Source organism: Nematolebias whitei, chromosome 11 (assembly GCF_014905685.2).
Source record: "Nematolebias whitei isolate Nwh7 chromosome 11, NemWhi1, whole genome shotgun sequence".
NCBI classification, from domain to species: domain Eukaryota; kingdom Metazoa; phylum Chordata; class Actinopteri; order Cyprinodontiformes; family Rivulidae; genus Nematolebias; species Nematolebias whitei.
This window is the reverse complement of record NC_056508.1, coordinates 31,645,124-31,665,102: the sequence shown is the minus strand read 5'-3', so window position 1 is coordinate 31,665,102 and position 19,979 is coordinate 31,645,124. Positions and strand designations below refer to the sequence as shown.

The 19,979-nt window shown below is 39.0% G+C and overlaps 2 protein-coding genes across 2 annotated transcripts; both read left to right on the top strand.

Annotated features, from left to right (window-relative positions):
* Positions 1–3,301: 3,301 nt before the first annotated feature.
* Positions 3,302–6,587, top strand: naa10 (N-alpha-acetyltransferase 10, NatA catalytic subuni). The gene is made up of 8 exons (XM_037684182.1): positions 3,302–3,478; positions 3,623–3,721; positions 3,810–3,868; positions 4,034–4,079; positions 4,165–4,280; positions 4,437–4,481; positions 5,893–5,977; positions 6,096–6,587. The coding sequence occupies exons 1-8, from the start codon at positions 3,458–3,460 to the stop codon at positions 6,276–6,278; spliced, it is 654 nt and encodes a 217-aa protein (XP_037540110.1). The 5' UTR covers positions 3,302–3,457; the 3' UTR covers positions 6,279–6,587.
* Positions 6,588–11,572: 4,985 nt separating this feature from the next.
* On the top strand, positions 11,573–19,536 carry arhgap4a (Rho GTPase activating protein 4a). The gene is given in 20 exon segments (XM_037684181.1): positions 11,573–11,654; positions 11,767–11,938; positions 12,012–12,174; positions 12,298–12,360; positions 12,453–12,581; positions 12,656–12,784; positions 12,864–13,085; positions 13,167–13,268; positions 15,331–15,507; positions 15,585–15,669; positions 15,827–15,854; positions 15,978–16,071; positions 16,179–16,239; positions 16,531–16,608; positions 16,710–16,838; positions 16,934–17,039; positions 17,772–17,999; positions 18,072–18,413; positions 19,088–19,136; positions 19,369–19,536. Coding segments are annotated over 20 exon segments (2,592 nt in total). The 5' UTR covers positions 11,573–11,587.
* The last annotated feature ends 443 nt before the right edge of the window (positions 19,537–19,979 follow it).

The window sequence follows — 19,979 nt, the reverse complement described above, 5'->3', positions numbered from 1 at the left end:
CTGAACACAACGCTTTTCTTCACAACAAAACCTAAAACACCCTCCTGTTCACGTTTTACATCCATAGCTTTTACATTTCTGAGAGGGAAGAGAAAAGATGCAGGTTCCACCAAGTCAACAGTCTGTCCAAGTCCTTCTGATTTTATAGGACATGTGGACGGTTTCCTCTGGTTTCTATGTTTGTCTTCATAAAACACATCCAGGTAAAAATTGTCTACACCACCCGACAATGGGTATTTATTCTAAAAATATCCACTCCCTCCCTCCACCTTATAACACCTGCTGAATTTGCATGTTGCAGCTGATTGGATGGGGGTTTACCTGGAGGACTGAGGCAGCTCCATTGAACATTTGTTTCTTCTTGAGTTATGCTATACTCACTAATGACATTAAAATTAAGTGAAGACTGATTATAATTCATATTAGTTTAAATAAGACATTATGTAAGAATAATGTGAGTTAGTCTTGAGTTGTGTTTTGTGTTGTTTAGTTTTTGTTTTTCACTTAAAGTCATAAAAAGTCGAGGTACATTTGTATTGTTTTATGACTGATTGGTTAAAGTGATCACACAAAAGACATGCAACAAAAATATACATATTGGTTAAATGTTTTAAGAAAATAACTTGTTTTTTTGCACAGTTTGTTGCTTCAGTGTTTTAGATGTTTTTGTCAGAGGTGTCTTTAGTATACTGAAGTGTAATTACAAGAATTTCAAAATTATTAAAGATTTTATTGATGACAGTTGCATTCATTCCACCTTTATTTATACAGGTTAGTCTCGTTGAGCCACGAGGACTCATGTACCCGAGAGACCTGTTTTAAACAAAGAGCACAGATTAGGTACATACAACAATAGACAATCATATAAAATGAAAAGTAAGACATTATATAAAAATGCACCAAAAAAGCAGCTACATTATAAAGTGATGTAAAATACTAAAAACAGGAACATGACTGCGTTGTGTGATCTTTCTTACATCCAAAAAGTCAATATTTTCTGTGGTGGCCATTCATTTTTCATGACCTCTGCAATTCATCCTGGCAGTCTGTCAGTCAGTTTGTCAATTTGTGGGCAGCACAGTGGACGAGTGGTTAACATTGTTCCCTCACAGCAAGAAGGTCTTAGGTTCAAGCCCCAGGTTGAGGACTGTCTGTGTGGAGTTTACACGTTTCCTCATGTCTGCGTTTGTTTCCTCCAAGTACTTGGTTCTCCTCTCAGTCCAAAAACATGCATGTTATGGCTGCATTCAGGACCAGGCCTCCCTGGGAAAAAAAAAAGTGATCTCAATGGAATCCAGTTAAATAAAGTATAATAAAAACAAACAAAAAAAATCTACTTTGGGGCCAAATTCTGAATAATGGAAGCCTGTTTATGCATAATAATTGTTCAGTTTTTTTTTTTTTGTGTGTGTGTGTATGTTCAGCTATCCACTGGGCAAGAGGTGGGGGACACCCTGGACGGGTCTCCAGTCCATCACAGGGACACATAGAGACAAACAACCATTCACTCTCTCACCCACACCTAGGGAACTCCACCCAGAAAATCCTGATGCTTGCTCAATAATCCAGGCAGAAAAATCCAACAAAGTTAAGTCAGGTCCACTGGACAGTTTCTTTTTGCTGAAACATTTTGTCTTTCATCCAAAATACTTCATCAGTCTGAAGAGTTGAAACAAACTCAGTCTTATAAATAGCACCTTCTCGTGGTGGGTCAACCAGTTTCATGGTGCTCGAATTTTTTCTGTAGTACGCCCTCTACCCCGCCGACTTATGTGACCTTTCCATCCGGAAAAATCCCCAGCTGGGATTTGGTCCGGCAACCTTTTTTTTTTTTTCCATCCACCCACCTCTTGGAGATTGACCATGGGATTTGAATGGGATTAAGATCTGGGCAGCTTCCTGGCCACAGACCTCAAATATTAATATTTTGCTTCTCAAGCGACTTTTATGCTCCTTCATGTCAGAAAAGGCGTATTTTGTCAGCAAACTGTTCTTGGATGGTTGGAATGAATCCCTCTCAGAGGATGTTTAGGAACTTTTCTTTTCTATGGTTGTGATCTTAGACAAAACTGTGAAAGAGCCCCTTCTTACTGGCTGAAAAGCAACTCCACACATGAATGGTGTCAGGAGGCATTACAGTTGGCATGGCACAGAACAGATGGCAGGGCTCACCGTTTCCTTCAATGGATGTTTTTACTCTGAAACAAACAGAAATGGGTTTCAGCAGAAAAAAATACTTTGAATCTTCAGCAGTCCAATCCCTCTAACCTGTTGGCTCCTTAGATAAATAACATTATTAACTGAGTTTATATGTATGTGAATGTTTCTGTACAGTGCCCTGAGACAACTTCTGTTGTGATTTTGCACTATATAAATACTAAATTGAATTTAATTGAATTAACTTGCCTGATGCCATTCCTAATCAAGCTCTACTATAGTGGTGCTCTGATCTCGCATCTGATAAAGGACGGTTTAGATGCAATCTTCCTTGCAGCATCATTGCCTATGAAGCCTGTTTTTATTTTTTGCAAAGCAATGATGACTGCACATCTTTCCTTGCAAGCAACCACCCTCCCTTAAAACATGCAGTCTGCTATTTTAACTCAGTCAGTATTACAGAGTGATCTCTGGCCTTGTCATCATTAACAAGCTCACCTGTTAATGATAAAATCACTGAAATTATGTCATCAGGTCCTTTACTGGTAGGGCTGAAAGCCAGTGGAAATAGTTTTTCTGAATTAGGGAAACTTTCATGGCAAATGACTTTGCATTTATAATTGCAATTCATCTGAAGACAACATTCTGATATACGCAAATTGCCTTATAAAAACCGAGGCAGCAAAGTTTGTGACAGTTAACTGTTTTGTTATTTTCAAAACTTTTGGCTACATGTGCCGACTTAGTATTTTTATGCAATGTCTTTATTTTTAATCTACAATTTACATTTAACTTTTTTTTTTATTTAATTATTTTTTGATTGTTTAAGTTGGGGATAATATTTTTATGTGGTTTATATTCAAATAAATATTGTGCGGGATTTCATAGTTTATAAAACACGTTCCATGATGCAAATATCAACATAATAAGCTTCAGACTAAATTTACAGAAAAATCTAGCTGAGTAAAATATACAGTATTTATGAGGACACTTGTGGAAGAAATCACTGTGCGAGTATTCTTCAAAATAAAATAAAATCACAGTGCTGTATGTCGTTGTTTCTACCGCGAGAACGTCAAATACTTTTATTTTGAAGTCCTAGGATATCTTGACCGGAAATAAATGTTACTTTCCTCGCATGCGCATTCCCTTCTCCCTCCCATGCTAGCAAGTTGAGTTACCTTGCTAGCGAAGCAAGACCCTTTAAATTCAGTTTGTAGTTAGTTATTATGAATAGGTTAATTTAAACGGCATAATTTCAGATTGTTTTCATAAACTTGATTAGAATCCAAGTAACACAATGAACATACGAAACGCAAGGGTGGGCATTCTCTAATCTTATCGTCAGCCACGCTTTTTAGCCACCGATATTGCTAAGCTAACTACCGGTTTCGCCCAGCATTGTACCGAGCTTATTTTCGCTTAATGCATTTTATGACGTGTTTTCTCCCTCTCTCTCTTGCAGCCGGAGGACCTTATGAACATGCAGCACTGTAATTTGCTATGTCTTCCAGAAAACTATCAGATGAAATACTACTTTTATCACGGATTGTCCTGGCCTCAGGTAAATCGGTCTCCTAACTCCGAGGCATGGGTTTTTTCACGTTTAGACAAACAATGTTTCAGACTTGTCTGTTTACCCATTCTTTCAGCTCTCATACATAGCTGAAGATGAAAATGGTAAAATTGTGGGATACGTGCTGGCAAAGATGTGAGTGTGACTAATTTCCCATTACTGTATTGGGTGCAAAACTATAATGATAATCCAACAAAGTTAAGTCCTCTGAGGACCTGACTTAACTTTGTTGGATTTTTCCACATGGATTATTGAGCATGCATCAGGATATTTAATGATATATCTCAAATTCTTTTTTAGGGAGGAGGACCCAGATGATGTGCCTCATGGACATATCACATCACTGGTGAGTCTAAACAAGTGGCATGACTTTACATGTTGTATGTCACTCAGAAATCTGTGTGATTACTTTTATTCTTTGTTTTATTCAGGCAGTAAAACGATCCCACAGACGTCTTGGTCTGGCCCAGAAGCTGATGGACCAGGCCAGCCGGGCCATGATAGAAAACTTCAATGCTAAATATGTCTCACTTCATGTACGCAAAAGGTACTTTATTTGCTGGCTGTGAAACTAATATTGTTTTATGTGTGGTTAACTTATTGAACGATTCTCTTACACTAAATAGTTTACATTCAGACTGCATGTGTGTTAGCGCTCATATAATTTTTTTGGATATTTACAAATGTTTCCTCCCAACTGCAGCAATCGAGCGGCTCTGCATCTATACTCGAACACACTCAAGTTTCAGTAAGTTTATTTTTTATGCCACTAGTTCTTGAGATGTTTAAATGTTCATGTGGTTTACTTTTAGCTAAGACTTATATAAAAGCTAAACTAGCTGGCTTAAACAGCATGTTGCTTGTTAGTTTATAGCAGTTATTGACATGAGCTGACACGAGGTGAGAAACTGCATGACAGATGTTCTACACGGAGCTTGAAGGGTGAATGCAACTTATAATAAACACATCACTATATTTAGTTCTGAGAAACATTATTAATTGATGACCATGACTATTGTAATCTTTTGCAACGGTGTGAACAGTTACATTTTGTGGTTTTCCTTTTTATATGTGTCATTACAAGAAGTGCACGTCAGGGTCTGGTGGTGGTTCTCACATTATAGCTTAAACCAGCGGTGTCATATTCAGTTGTATAAAGGGGCCAAAATTAAAAACTTTTTTTTTCAAATGAAGGGCTGGTTTCAGGTCAGTACATTACCTCCAGTCACAAACCTGACAGCGTTTCTTGGTTGCAGGCTTCTCAAGAATTTCCTCGGTCTCATTTAATGTACATAATCATGTCATCTTAGTCATTGTTGTTGTCTACCTGGATGTTTGAGCTTACAAACCCAGTGCTGAATTAACTTAAAACATTTGTTTTAAACGCAGCCATGAATGTACTGAATTACAAACTTGTTGAAAAATCTGCACCGTAACAGCACACTTAAACACACCTAGAGCTTCACAAGCTTGGTCAAACGTGTAAAAACACAACTTTAATTTGTTCAGTCAGTTCGCTAGCGCGTGACGTCACTCGGAGCACAAAGCATAGAATTAGAGTGAATAGATCTGCCCAGTCATGGATTGGCCACATTGTCTCCGATCCAGAAGCTTTTCCAATGTCTGTACTGATATTGGTATCGGATCCGTTCGCTCTCTCTCTCATATATTTGCAAAAGCTTCAATCTTAAGTTGTTTTTGATCTTATGTTAGTTATTTTAGCAGTTAACTGCCCATGCATTTTAAAATAATTATGCAATGCTTAAGTTTCATAAAGCTCGACACTGTTTGGGTTTGAAAGAAACGTTTCTTGTTTCTGTGGGTCTTATCAGGTTTGAACAGGTCAGAAGTTTCACATAATAAGCCTCTAAAACGGGTTCAGGTGGTTTCTGTCTTTAATGGACTTCTCTGTATTGGGCTGTTGGTTGGTGGACTGTAAGGTCTGCTAAAAGGCAGGCATTATTGTTGTGAAAGTGGTTATTTACTTTGAGAAAATAATACAAAAAGACAGTTTGAATTTGAGGAGAAGTGTTTTATATGGATGGTAAAAAAAAAAATCACTTTGTTTTATATTTTTGTGTTTTGTAACTTGACCAGTCTGACATCCACAACACAAAAATACATACTGTAACCGAAAGTGTCACGTTGTCTCCTTGCAGGATTAGTGAAGTAGAGCCAAAGTATTATGCGGATGGAGAGGACGCCTACGCCATGAAGAGAGACCTGGCACATATGGCCGATGAGGTGACGTTACCTCTCAGAAAGTTTTCAGTCTCGTTCCTTTAATATGATTTTGAGTGAATCACGGATAAGCAGATTCTTGTTTTGAAAGCGTCTTCTCCCCCTTTGCATCCTCTTGCAGCTGAGGAAACCTGGAGTCCGTGTGTCGAGTCAAGACGTCCCGTCTGGCCAGAGCCCATCAGGCTCCGGAGATCAGGAGAGAGAAAGCGAGAGGGACAGCGGAGGAGAGAGCAAAGAGCTGAGTGAAGTCAGCGAGGCAACAGAAAGCACAGACGTTAAAGATTCTTCATCTGATTCACAATGACGCTGCAGTTCTACACGTTTTTAAAAGCATCACCTTTTTACTCACTTTGTGGCTGTTTCTGGTTTTACAGACTAGTTACTTGTACATCAAAGCCACATCTCCTGTTTTCTTAATTCTTGTATTTTTTTTCCTGCTGTGATTAACAAAAACACTTGGCTTTAAAATCATATTCTATCTAAATTAAACAGAAATAATTGGTCTTTTTGTTGGTGCTAAAAGTCTGTAATATCTTTGCAGTGAAGACAACATAGACTTTTTAGTTTATAAACAGTGTGACTACAAAATAAAATATTCAATATTCAAACTTTACTTTTGGTCTCCAGCTGTTGAACAAGAAAATAGATACATAATTTATAAGTGTTATGAGAAGACCTCAGATTAGTTTATCTGCATAAAACTGATCTGTTTTCATAACAGAGCAGACCACACCAAAAATGCTGCTTTCCAGCAACAAGTTTTCAAAGGCCATAAACAATACCTTAAAACTGAAGTCACAAGAATTTCACTGTCAGAAAACAAGTCTTCAGATCAGGGTGTTGAGCTTAAATTTAATGAAAAGTATGCAAAGGTAGGTGTAACCAGTGGGGTCAAAAATTAAAAATCATGACATTCACAAAAACATGATGGAGCAGTGATGTCATGCTGAACAAATGACCTCACTGCATGAATGCAAAAACAAAAAAGTTAAAAATTGAGCCACAACTCTTCTGGAATCTAACCAATCTTTTTAATGCAACCCAGGACCAACATACTTGAAAGCACGGAAGAGGTCGTTATTCGGTGTGGTTGCTTCATCATCTCTGGTGTTTGAGGCCATAGAAAAAAAAGAATAAATTTAATAAGCGCAGTAAGAAAATTGTGAGACATTAAGTAGGACTGTAACCTAAGGAGCAACCCAACAGCACTTAGCAAGCATAGTGCATCACACTCGAGTTACAGTCAGTCTGGAATCCTCAAATAACCGAACACATGTTTATATATAGATGGATGACTTTTAATGCAAGAAAGAAATGTAATGAAAAGTCAAAGGAAGTCTGACCACTCCAGTAAAACCTGTGTTTGCGTGAGGCGAACGTCTTAAGACCTTATTGTGAGGAGATGGTACAAAATCACTTTAACCTTGAAAATAAATAAAAAACTAAATGAACTTTGGCGTCTCCTAGAGTTTAGATAAAATACTCCATTACATGACCTAAAATACTCCAATAAACCGGAGGTCCAATACTGAGAACATGTTTCTAAAAACTAAAAAAGATCACAAAATAAACTAAATTGTAACAATTGTTTCATTTTAATGGGGTCTTTAATGACATACACCAACCTGTGCAAATACTTTTGACTACAACTCATTGAGCTATTTAAAGGGAGCTATGCAAGTACAAAGTAAAACCGTATTAACCCTGGTTGAAAGGTGCCATTTAGGATGAGATGGCTCCATTTATTCACTGAGGAGGAGAGCATCACGTTCTGTGGTGTCTGCTCGTCCAACAAAAAGGCAAAACATTGAAAAAGCTTAAAACTAATTTCCTTGACTCTTTGCTGCTTTTGTTTCGCAGCAGGAGACATCACTGGATGACAGATAACTGATGTGCAACTTAAACAGAACCACTCAGTTCTCAAATATCCCACATTGCAGTTTATGTCAAGTATATTTTAGCAAAGATAGTAATTTATTTAAACCAACAGCTATTAGCTATTTCTGTTTTGTAGCTTTACAGTTCTGTTCTACTTATGATAATTAATCATCATGTAGATTTTTTTAAGTTGATAACATTTCTTCTGCGTACCACCAGTGGTACTTGTACCCCAGTTTGACCATGAACTTACAATGTTCACGGCAAAATTCACTCTTTTGTACATGTGAACAGAAAGCAACAAAATATTTAACTTAACATTTTACAAAAGAAGTACCACTTAACCAAAATACACATTATGGAGTAAATTTAAGACGTAGTTAAGTGAACCTCATCCTTGTTTACATCGGAGCTTAAAAGTGGAGCAAAACTCCTGCTTTAAACCAAAAGGACAAATAATCAAACCACAACTAAAAAGAGAAATTGCATTTCTTGCAAAAATGCAGTGTGAATGCCTATTGCAGAAGAACTTGCTAAGAAACAGCTGAATTTAGCTAAATGCTGAAATGTTGCTGAAATGGAAGAACAAGCCTAAATTAGCAAAATAAAGCAGAAAGAACACATAGAAAATAGGTTTAAATAAACAGAAATTAGCTAAAACATTTGGAAATTAGCTAAAAAATGAGGAAATTAGCTAAAAAAAATAAAGGCTGAAATTAGTAAAAATGTCTGAAAAGTAGCTGGAAAGTAGAAAGAAGCTTAAACTACCAGAAGGAAGTGGAAAGAGTTGAAATGAGCTTAAAAAAAAAAAGTGGAATTAGCTGTAAAAGCTAAAATTAGCAGAAAACAACTAAATAGTAGCTGAAATTGCAGAAAAACTGAAACTAGCATAATTAAGCTGAAAGGAGCATAAAAGGCAAAATGGTTAGAAATACGTTGGTAACCATAGGCTGATAGCAGAAATTACCACAAAAAGAATTGAATTTATCTGAAAACAGCCAAAATTAGCTAGAAAATGATAAAAATTAGATAAAAAGGTAGAACAAGCTTAAATTAGAAGAAAGTAGAAAGAACATGTTTGCCAAATTATGCTGAAAAAAGCAGAAATGACCACAAAAAGTTGAAATTATCTGAAAAATGCTGAAATTAACTACAAAACCAGCTGAAAAGCTAAAAAGGCAGAAAGAAGTGATGAGAGCACATTTTCACTGAATTAGGCAGAAAAGTTGTAATTAGTGCAAAATATGTGGAATTAGCTGCAAAGGCTAAAATTAGCATAAAATAGCTAAATATTAGCTGAAATAGCAGAACAAGCTGAAACTTTCAGAAATAAGCTGAAAGGAGAATAACAAGCTGGAATTAGCAGAAATAAGTTAGAAGAAGCACAAAAATGTTTTAGTTAGCAGAACGAATCTGAAAGGAGCACAAAACAGCTGAAAGTAGCTGAAAAAAGTTTATATTTGCACAAGAAAGCTGAAAGATTCTGAACCAGAACAAAATGTGAAAGGAGCATTAAAAGGTTATAAATAGATCTAAAGTTTTGAAGGATGTAAAATGAGCTCAATTCATTTTCTGAAGAAAAAAGTCAGAAAAGGCTAAATATATATATAAAAAATAAAAAATAAAGCTGCACCAATACCAAAAGTCATCGCTGGATTGTCCTGAACGAGCTGAAAGTTTTGATGTGAATTGTTGAAATAGCACAAAAATTGTGAAACGAGAAAGATGCTGAAAAAGGTACGGAAGAGAAATGGATCTCAGTAGTGTGAATGCTTCATGAGCGTTCACACAATAAAAGGAAGCGTGCAGAACGAGTCCTCTGCAGCAGTGACTGAAAAAGTGTCAGGAGAAATTTTCATGTGCTTGTGCAACAAGGTCCAAACTGAAGGAGGAAGGAAACGGCTCAGAAAGTGATGCATGGCAGATAAATGATGGGCAGTAGCCTTTCAGAATTTATTTTAAATAGCCCAGTTTAACACCTTCATGTAACACTTCAGCTCGATGGAGAAGAGACAACGAAGCATACCATGAGTCACGATTACATGGGGAAAACTTGCATATCTTGAACTTATCTGATGACGTGAGAGGATTCTGTAAAGCAGCTGATTTCATTCAGTCACCGGGACATAACCAGTGAGGATAGAGCAATTAGTGGGAACAGCTGCATGATTGGAGTGAAACTCTGCTGTGGAGCTCAAGAGGCAGCAAGAAAAAGAAAGAGGAAGGGGCTTGACTCTGAAAAAGGTTTCTTTTTCTCTTGCTCGTCACACTTGCACAATCACACATCAAACTGTATGTGTGAGCGAGATCAGGGGTGAGAAAGAGAGAGCAGTAAAGCAGCAAGTGTGTGTGTGTGTGTGTGAAAAAGAGTCACAGAGATGAGCTCTACTCCACCCACATCCATCCATGTCCAATGTGAGGGGGAAGTGATATCGCTCAGAGTTTACTGTGCTGTAAACTGGCATTATTTAGCTGCTTGAGTCAGGAGAAGAGGCCGGTCGGCACGTTTCTTCATAAGGTAATACAATTGTTTTTTCCCCTCCTCGTTCTAAACCTTTAATCATCTTTGTCCAACCAGAGCAGAATATTTTGAATGCATCCTGTTAAAAATCTCTGCTTGATCGTTTCATCTAGAAGTCATGACGATTTGACCGCTCAGACAGTGCTGATGTGTAAAAACTCAAAAGCAATACCTCCTTTAACTACAGTATCATTAAGGTTGAGGTGGGGTTTTTTTGGTGACATGTCATAGTAGATTGTGATTTGCTGGTGATCACGCTGTGAAAGAACGAGAGCGCTAAAGGAAAAGGATGACGTGTTCCAGAAAAATTATTTTTTTAATAGCTCAAAAGTGCAAGTTGTTTTTTTAGCAGGTCATTTAATGCCTGAAGTGAAAAGCAAAGAGTGGCTGAAGAGAATTCAGATGTTTGCTCTTTACAAAAACTGCAACAAAAGAAGGGGGAAGTCAAGAGGTGCAGACAGGATAATGGTAACAGTTGTTATTTTATGACCCACTGAGTAAAACCCCACTCTTCCCCTTTCTGATTTCTCTGTGCTTAAAAGCATTGCCTGAGTGACTCAGTGGTTTCTTAAAAGTACCACCTTTTTAAACTAATGTCTTAATTTCCCACAGCTTTCACATGTTTCTGTCAAACACCAAATGATGACAAACAAGAATTTCTTTCTCAGAGGTCTGTTTTAATCTTTTAAAAGCCAAGTCGAAGGAAAACCTGCCCCGCATCTACAGAAGAGTGAAACCACCTACCGGTAGTTCTGCAACTCGGAAGACTTGAGCTTCACTGGCAGAACCACCTGTGGTCGTTCACCGCAAACATCCCCGCAGAGAGTTTTGTGCCTCTTGCTTCAAACCTATTTATAGGGTTAAGATGTGAGAGCTATTTCTGCTGCGTTGTTGCAGCCCTGCAGCACGACGGGTGCAGCAGGCAAAGCATGCCAACTGCTCCTCTGGTCGCCTGCCACTCAGGAGAAGCAGCACGGCAGCGGGCGGCCAGTTCTCAAGGAGATGTGTTGCAGTAAGATGAACGAGCCGTTTGTGTGTGTTGTGGCAGCAGGAAGTCGTTGTGGTTGGTTGGAGTCGATGACAGTTTGTGAAGAAGTAGTGGCTTTGACTCCTGCTGTTGCTGTATGCCCAGTGACATAAACCGAGCTGTTGGTGTAAATGAAACGCTCCTAAATTTAATTTGCGTCCCAGAATTCAATCCTGTTGGAGCGACGATGAGTTCCCACGTGAAGCTGAGGAAGGAGAGGGTTGGTACTCTAGACTACGACACGCAAATTAAAGGTATTTGTCCGAGCCTTGGAACAGCTTGTGAGGTTTCTCACCCTTTGCACAACAGCTTGAACCAGGATGTGTTTGACAGCAGGTCTATCTCCCCTTCCTCTTTATCTTTCAGAGATTCGTTGCCAGCTTGTAGACCAACTGAAGGTGTTAGATTTGCAACTTGAGCAGAAGACCCAGCAGCTGCAGGACATGGCTGACTACCTGCGGCGAAGGGGGGAGATTGAGAGCGAGTATGCTCGCTCCCTGGAGAAACTTGCTGAAAGGTTCACTTTGAGGATTAAAAGGTACGGGAGGCTCCAGCCTGTGAGAGATTCATTTGAGCCAGCTGTTTGGTCATCATCTGCTCTCTGGGTTCAGGAAGGACCCCAGTACGCACTCTGTGTCCCAAGTTTGGGTGGCTCTGCTCTCCCAAACCCGACAGGAAAGTAAGGACCACAGTGGACTCAGTGAAAGTTGCAGCAACCTTTTCATCCAGCCCATCATGCACTGTCTGGAGTACACTCAGCGCCTCGCTAAAAAGGTGCAACCTGCAAAATAAGAGCTTTACTTTAGTGTCTTTAGTTTACCGCTGGAACCGTTAAAGCTCTCTGTTCTCTTTGTGATGTGCCATCTGTGATGTTTTGTCTCTGCGATCTGTTTCCAGAGTAAAGACATCTGCGCTCAGTTACAAGACGGACTACTCAAGGTCACCACGGAGCTGCAGACTGTAAGAGATTAACCCAAACCAGCGTCTGTTTTCTTTAAAAACAAGCAAGGAGAGAAAACATAACCCGCCGAGCTGTTTCTGTGTGTGCGCAGGCGTGGCGGACGTATTACCAGTACCACTCGGAGTTTGTGTGTGCAGAGGGGAAACTGAGGGAGGCGGAGAAGCAGGAGGAAAGGCAAAAGCAGAGTGCTGCCAAAAAACTGGAAAGACTGATAGAAAAGGTAGATGAAACCAAGTGATTGGAGCATGTGCATGTTTTTTTTATTTATTTCATCCTGATGTTTCCATCTCACAGAGACAAGGTAAATGTCAAGAGATCCAGCTGAAGTGCAGCAAAGCCCGGAACGACTACCTCCTGAACCTGGCCGCAGCCAATTCCTCCATGAACAAGTACTTCCTTCAGGACGTCACTACGCTCATAGATGTGAGATCCACCAGTCTGATAACTTCACTCACCATCACCTAACTCCAGGTATTGTCTGAACATCTGTCTTCTCCCTCAGTGTGCAGATGTGGGGTACCACTTCTTTTTGGGCAGGGTTACGCAGGCCTATCTGTCTCGACGGCTGCGGGCCCAGCAGAACTTAAGCTCGGGGCTGCAGAAGCTCCAGGAGGCCGTATCTGGGCTGGACCAGAGCCGAGACAGAGACACCCTCATGCAGGAGAACTACAACGCCTTCGCCATGCCCCTTCGGTTCCCCTATCAGCCCCATGAAGGGGACCAGGTGTGTGTGTTTTAAATCGCTAGTATTAGTATATAAATGTATTTATAGAGCGGCACAGCTCAAGGTTTCCTTGTCTCACAGATTTCCGAAGTCCGTGCCGGCTGTGAAACGAAGTGCGAGATGGAGACTCGGTTCAGACAGATACAAACCCGACTGAAGGCCGTCACACAGGAAACTGAAGAGGTAAAGGGCTCTGGCACTGATTAACGCCTCATTAATTTGATTTCTGTTTATGGACATAATGTTCACTTATTCTAATCTTAAAGTAAACAGACTAAAAAAGAATAGGAGAAAAATTTTAAAAAGTCATGGTTATTTACAAAGTTTGGAAGTTTTACCAGTTGTGGATCTCCTCCTACTTATTACAAATATGTGATTCTGATGATGATGATGATGATAACAGCCTCTTGTCTGAATCTGTTTTTTTTTCTTCTCTGAAGTTTCCCCCTCGCTGCAGTCTGACAGACTGTCTGAAGTTTGTTAAACTTGTAGGAGGTTCTTCATGTGATCCAACAATTTAGCATCAGTGCAGTGGCGGTCTGCACTCCGCTCAGAATTCTGCGTATGATGTTAGAAACTAGGAGATTGTCTGGCTGCAGAGGAAATGTAAAGTTTCACATTTCTGAAACCGCTGCTTAAAATAAATGGGGGATTTTACAATATTCAAATTGTAAAGAGCTCTGCTAGAGAAGACGTGAATGTCTGAGGCTATTTTTGACTTTAGGAAGTTATTTTTCAGCATAAAATTGACAGGAAGCATGTCGTGTTGGATAAAATGAGGTCTTGTTTCATACAAATTATGGGAATAACCAGGTGGTACATCGTCAGTTGTAGTTAGTACTGTCCTCTGACAGTCCAAAAACATGTTGGGTTATTAGATGATTTTAAATGGATGTGTTTTTGCAAGAATGAAAATCAGATTATGGATGTCTTTTGTCTGTGTCTTTATGTTGAACTGGTGACATGTCCAGGTAAAAACATCTGTTTTCTATGGAAGCAAGTCAGTCTCACCATGATAAGAATTAAAATAAAAAGTTAAAAAACTTCCTTTTATGTGCATTATGTATTTAACTACTTTTTATTTTTATCTTTTGCCTTTGTGTTCAGCTTCGCTAAGTTTTAGTACCCCCCATTCATCGTTATCTTTCAGTGATTTTGATGGTTATTTCATTGTCTGGCTACAGTTTGACCCAGGGTGTTGAGCACAGAAACTGAAGTTCATTAAAGTAGACCAGTCAAAAATCAAGACTATAGGAACATAAAATGAACCACAATTTTCTGACACTAACAAATTAAAATAATAATAATAATAATAATAATAATAATAATAATAATAATAAAAATATAATAATAAATTTATTACATTGAAAACTAACATTTAACAGGGGTTCCTGAAAGTTGGAATTTAGCTCATTGTTGCCAGATAAAGTTGAAGTTTTCCAGACCAAAAATCTGTTTGAAAACCATCACATTACAGTATATTTACGGTTTGAACATGAACGCACATCAGAACAAGCCATGGTAATTTAAAAGTATGTGGCAAAATGCAACAATCCAACAAAAATCCCAGCAAAATCAAAATGAAAACCCAATCTGGCAACACTGGAAATTTTTTTTTTTTTTTACTCCACTGATTCTTGAGTTTTCCAGTATGAGCTCAGGTTAAAAACACCATGAACTCAAGAATCAATCCAGACTGCTTTTTAAAAACGAGGGATGAATACGTGTTCTGACTTTCCTGATATCCAAGTCCAGATTAAGGACGTATTCAAACTCCTACTGGTATTGTAAAGATGTAGCTTTTTATATTAAAGACTCCAGAGCCAAAAGTTTAGAATAATTTTAGAGTGCAAATCCGTAAGATCAAACTTCCCAACAGATTAATGATGAGCAAATCATGTAGCCTGTAAAGATTCTCAAGAAAAAAACCTGCAAATTTTTTCTGATAAACTGAAGCTGAGGAAGAACCGTCTCTGCTGCAAATTCAGCCACTTTAAAGATGGAGAGCATAACGGGCTTAACTTGGATTTTGTGCTCTGCAATTTTGCAGAACTTAACAAAAACTTTAACTAAATGAAAGAAACTAAAATGATTTTAAAGAAGCTCTTTTTAAGGGAAAGCCATAGCATCATGTCCAGGGTTTTGAACACTTGCATACTTGTATTTTAATCATCTGACTCTTCATGTTCCAAGTTTTCCAACACATCGTTTCACTTTTTTTGACTTCCTCTCGACTGTCCTTCAGGCATGTAAGAGCATGTCAAGGTCCCAGTCCTCCCTACTGGAAGGCATTGGGGATGATGATCTGGATTCCAGCGGTGGTGCTCTGTCTCAGGGGGGCAGCACTGAAAACCTGACCGTCAGGCCCAGTGTGGCCCGACGCAGGGCCAACCTGCAAGAAATAGAAAACCTCTACTTTGCTGTAAGCCTTTTATTTTGAAGTAATAATTGTGCTGTCAGTGATGGTGTGAAAAATAACTTTGTGATTTTGGGTTACAGAAAGTTAAAGACTTTCTTGTTGGCAGCTCGCTGGTGTCGAAGCTCCAAGCCAAACACGACCTGCTTAAAGAGGCAGTGGAAAAAGGTACCGCTTCTGCATTTTGTGACATTACAATACGACAAAACACTTTGTGCTGACACAAAGGGTTATCTAACTCCAGTCAGCAACACTGAGGGCTCTTATCTTACAGAACAATGTTGTTCCGCTTCTGTCGTGTTAACATTTTTATTTTCTTCTATAGCTGACGCTTCAAATGACAATAAGCCCAGGTATGGTCAACATATTTGAAACTCTCATTTATTTTAAATGCAATGATTTAAGTGCAATACAAAGAATAATGTAGAAAATGCACATTTGTCATCAGTTTTATTCTGTCTCTGTGTGTTTTTCAGACAGAGGTCTGTGCGAATCAGAAAGAACGCTTCGAGCGGCGGTTTGCTGCACAACCACAAACTTTTCACTGGAGACATGTTGTCCTTCATAAAGGTACCAAAATATGCCATTTTAACTTTCAGCAATATTTAATCGGTTTAAAAAACAAAACGACCTCTATTGCATCCTTTAAACTTTATCATTAAATGTTTGTTGTTTAGGCGTCGGGGCAACAGATTCCAATTGTGGTGGAAAGTTGCATCCGCTTCATCAACCTCTGTGGTTAGTATTCAATAATAAACAATTAGGATAGCAAAAGCTCAAGCTAAATTATTCATATAAACTTTTAAGAGTTATTCAATTTCATGTTGTCTTTTAGTTGGATGCCAATTTGCACAGATGGCAATAAAAAAGAGGAACTTGGCACTTATGTTTAGCTTTTCTAGATAAGTTTGCCACAAACTGAGGCCACAGTTTCTGCCACCAAAACTCTTCATGTTTGCACAATGTTTTAAAGTGAAACATGAAAGTCCCCCTCCACGTTGGAGGGATTATAACATGTGTGTCCATCAGGGCTCCACCATGAAGGGATTTTTCGAGTGCCAGGTCCTCAGGTGGAGGTTAATAATCTGAGGGACGCCTTTGAGCGAGGTAGGCCTGTTTGTGTGCGAGCTGGAAAAGTGTGTACACAAATGAATGCTCCCTGTAGAGCATTAATAATGTGGGGCAGTGTGCCTTTGGTGCCCCTGCAGGTGAGGACCCCCTGGCTGACTGCAGGTATGACCTGGACTCTGTAGCCGGAGTCTTGAAGCTTTACTTCAGATGTTTGGAGAATCCACTCTTCCCCAGCAGCAGCACCAGTCAGCTCCTCGAGTCTGCTCGTAAGTGTGTGTCGGGGGCGTGTGTGAAAATGTGAGGAGTTTAGCGCAGCTCATCTTTTAAAAAAAAAATAAAAAATTTTATTGCTTTTCCTCAGAAATAATGAATGAAGCAGAACGAGCAGCTCAGCTCAAGGCTGTTGTTTGTTCCTTCCCCGAGCCGGTCATAGTCGTCATGAGATACCTCTTTGCATTCCTTCATCAGTGAGTACTGTCGCATGTCGCTTTTGTGCAAAGACATGTTTTGTCTGGACGATAAGCCACGGGCTGCAAATTAAACAACTTTATCCATAATCTACTCTGACTTTTAGAAGTTTTTCTTTAAATGTTAGGTAGTTGGGCAACGGCAAAATGATTTCAGGAAGCTATTTCTACAATTAACAGGAACAGATCAAGATCTGAAAGGCTAAATATATATACATTTTTAAAAGAGAAACCACTTTATTGTGCAATAATTCAAATTTAACAGCCCCCCTTGACCCCATCAGTACTTCACAAATTCTCAAGTGTAGTCATCTACTATTCTGTGAGGCAACATCTGCACAAAAAGGACTTTTCTAGAGAAGTCAGAAGAAAACCCTTTTGGATTAAACGTTTAGTTTTGAGAGCTGCAGTGACTGAAGTTGTGTTAGAGCAGCTCTACGGTTAGGACAACGGGGGGGTTGATCCGCGAAGCCATGAAAAACTTCAGCATTGGAGGAAGTAAGTTTAAAGTTTTGAAGGTAACATTTACACATCTGTCTCCCAGCCAAAATGTTCTCACCATTCAGAGACTACAAAATGTAGCACAAGTGCAAACTGGGCAGACTTTGAATCGTAAACATGTTCTGTAGAAGGTCGAAGGTTAGAGTGTGATTCTTTCCTTTTAAATCAATATGAAGTGAATCATAATCATATCACCCGTCTGCCATCTCCGTTCCACTTGTTCTCCTTCAGTGTGGCTCAGTACAGTGACGAGAACATGATGCAGCCTTACAACCTGGCCGTGTGCTTTGGCCCCAGCCTGGTGAGGGGGGAGCAGGACGACGACGTGGTGGCCCTGCAGCCTCTGATCAACGCTCTGGTGAAAAGCATCATTCTTCAGCACGAAAGCATCTTCCCCAGTCAGAGTGAAGTACAGGGACCGGTGTATGAGAAGTGCATGACGCTTGAGCAGGATGACTGGTATGTTGAAGTGTTGGACACCACAGCCAGAAGTACCCGCATCACTAACATGTGTGGGTGTCTCTCTTTCAGTGAGGCTGTTCTAGAGGAAGGGGAAGCAGAAGCAGAGTACAGCTGTTGTAAAGATGGTGAGAATTTTTATTTTTATTTTTTTCTCCAAAACAAAACTTTTTTTTAATTTTTTTTAAACTCAATTGAAATGTGTTTTGCTGCAGATTCTGAAGCAGGATCCTTGGCTGAGAATGGTCAGACGAAGATGGAACGTCCTCGAGCTCACAGCAGCGGCTCCTTGGATTACAGTAAAGTACCAGCAGGCGGAGACGTCTCCTCAGCTGGAAGGATGTCTCTTCTGATACCAGTTGGACCGCCAGTCATGCAGAGGAGACCACTGTCTCCAAACTATTTGTGCAAGGAGTGAGTGAAATGGATTCATCTGAAATAAATGCAGAAATGGTTAAAAAAAAAAAAAAAAAGTATTTTAAAAGTGATAACTTTTTTTAAAATGGTAAAACTATTCTCTCCTCTTGCCTTTTTTTAATTTAAGGTTAGTTTTAAATGGAATTGTTGGGTTTTTTTTTTTTTTTAGAAGGACCTTTATCTGTTTCTGTCTATGGTTTCTCTTTTTCATGTCCTTATGCATTTCTGCTTTTTATTATAAGGTCATTTAAAGTTGATGGCTTTAAAACCATCTACTTTCAGCAGCCTCAAACAAGAAGCAAGGCTCGTAAAGACTGTCTGATGTTCATCAGCTAACAAGGAGAAAGTTTATTTTTCCAACAAACCGATAGTCTTTATTTGCACAATAAACCAAATATGCACAAAAATGGAATGGGAATAATTGTATAAATAAATAGAAAGTAGATATGGGCATTGATTTTTTTATTTTATTTTTTTTATTTTAATTTTATTTTTTTAAAGGGGAGCACAAAATATCAATTTATTTTATAATTTAAGTATAGTTTTGCTTATTTTTTTTATTTTATTTTAACTGTTGCATGAAAACGTACAGACCCATTTTCAAAATGTCTGTGTTAATTTTCATTTTCTGTCCCGAGTAGATTCAAAAGATAATTTTCTTTTTCCTGCAGAATTCAAAAAGGTTCATCCTCAGAAGAACTCTGTTGTAAAGTAGACAAGGTATGTCGTGTGATTGTTCTTTTTTTTTTTTATATATTTTATTTAGAATTGGATAAGGAATAAATCAAGTGTTATACAGGATCAGCTGCTTGGACGTTAGTTCAACTCAAAGGACTTTTTTTTTTTTTTTTTTTAAACTTACTGTTAAATAATTGATAATGTTTTTAGTTTTTATGATCATTTTCAATGTTCCCTCTTGTTTTTCTGTCATCCCATTTGTCTCGTACTGAAGGAGGTCTGTCGCCAGATGCAGTCAGTCTTCAAGGAACTCCTTTCACGACAGCCTCTGCAGGAACTCTCCTCCTCCTCGCCGCCTTCTGCTCAGACTCAACAGAAAAAGGGGAAGCGAGAGGGCCGGAGGGGGGCCAGGCTTTTCAGAGCAGCCGACCCACTGGACTGAGAGGACTCGCATCAGAGGGAGGATGCTGATGAAATCTGAGGGGGCAGTCTGAACAGTTCTGACAAAAGCTTTCAGCACTCAGAGACTGGAAAACTGAAGTCTGCTGACCCAGAGACCCTTCTCCCTTGACTGGTTTAGGATTATTTCATCTGAGTGGCTCCTTCTTCAAAATCCCTCTGGGACACGAGTTTATACAGTAAGTCCCTGGAGGGACTGCAGACCTGCAGGAAGAAATAAAATCTGTGAATTACTTGAAACGCATGTCTGTGAAATGAGGCAGTGCTGCTGTTTGACTGAATCTGTGAAATGCAGTCGCTCTGAGTTTACAACAGTTTTCAGTCATTTTTATTGAGCACAGCCCTTCAAGAACAAAGACTTGTTCAAAATAAGATTAAAACCCTTAAAGAATGATGTGAATGAATACAGATAGTTGGGTCAAATTA

Bases quoted from the DNA above. Each gene is read 5' to 3' on its own strand.
- naa10 (XM_037684182.1), top strand. From the start codon at position 3,458: ATGAACATACGAAACGCAAGG. The intron at 3,479-3,622 runs GTGGGCATTCTC...TCTCTCTTGCAG, and splicing joins TGAACATACGAAACGCAAGG to CCGGAGGACCTTATGAACAT. The intron at 3,722-3,809 runs GTAAATCGGTCT...CCATTCTTTCAG, and splicing joins ACGGATTGTCCTGGCCTCAG to CTCTCATACATAGCTGAAGA.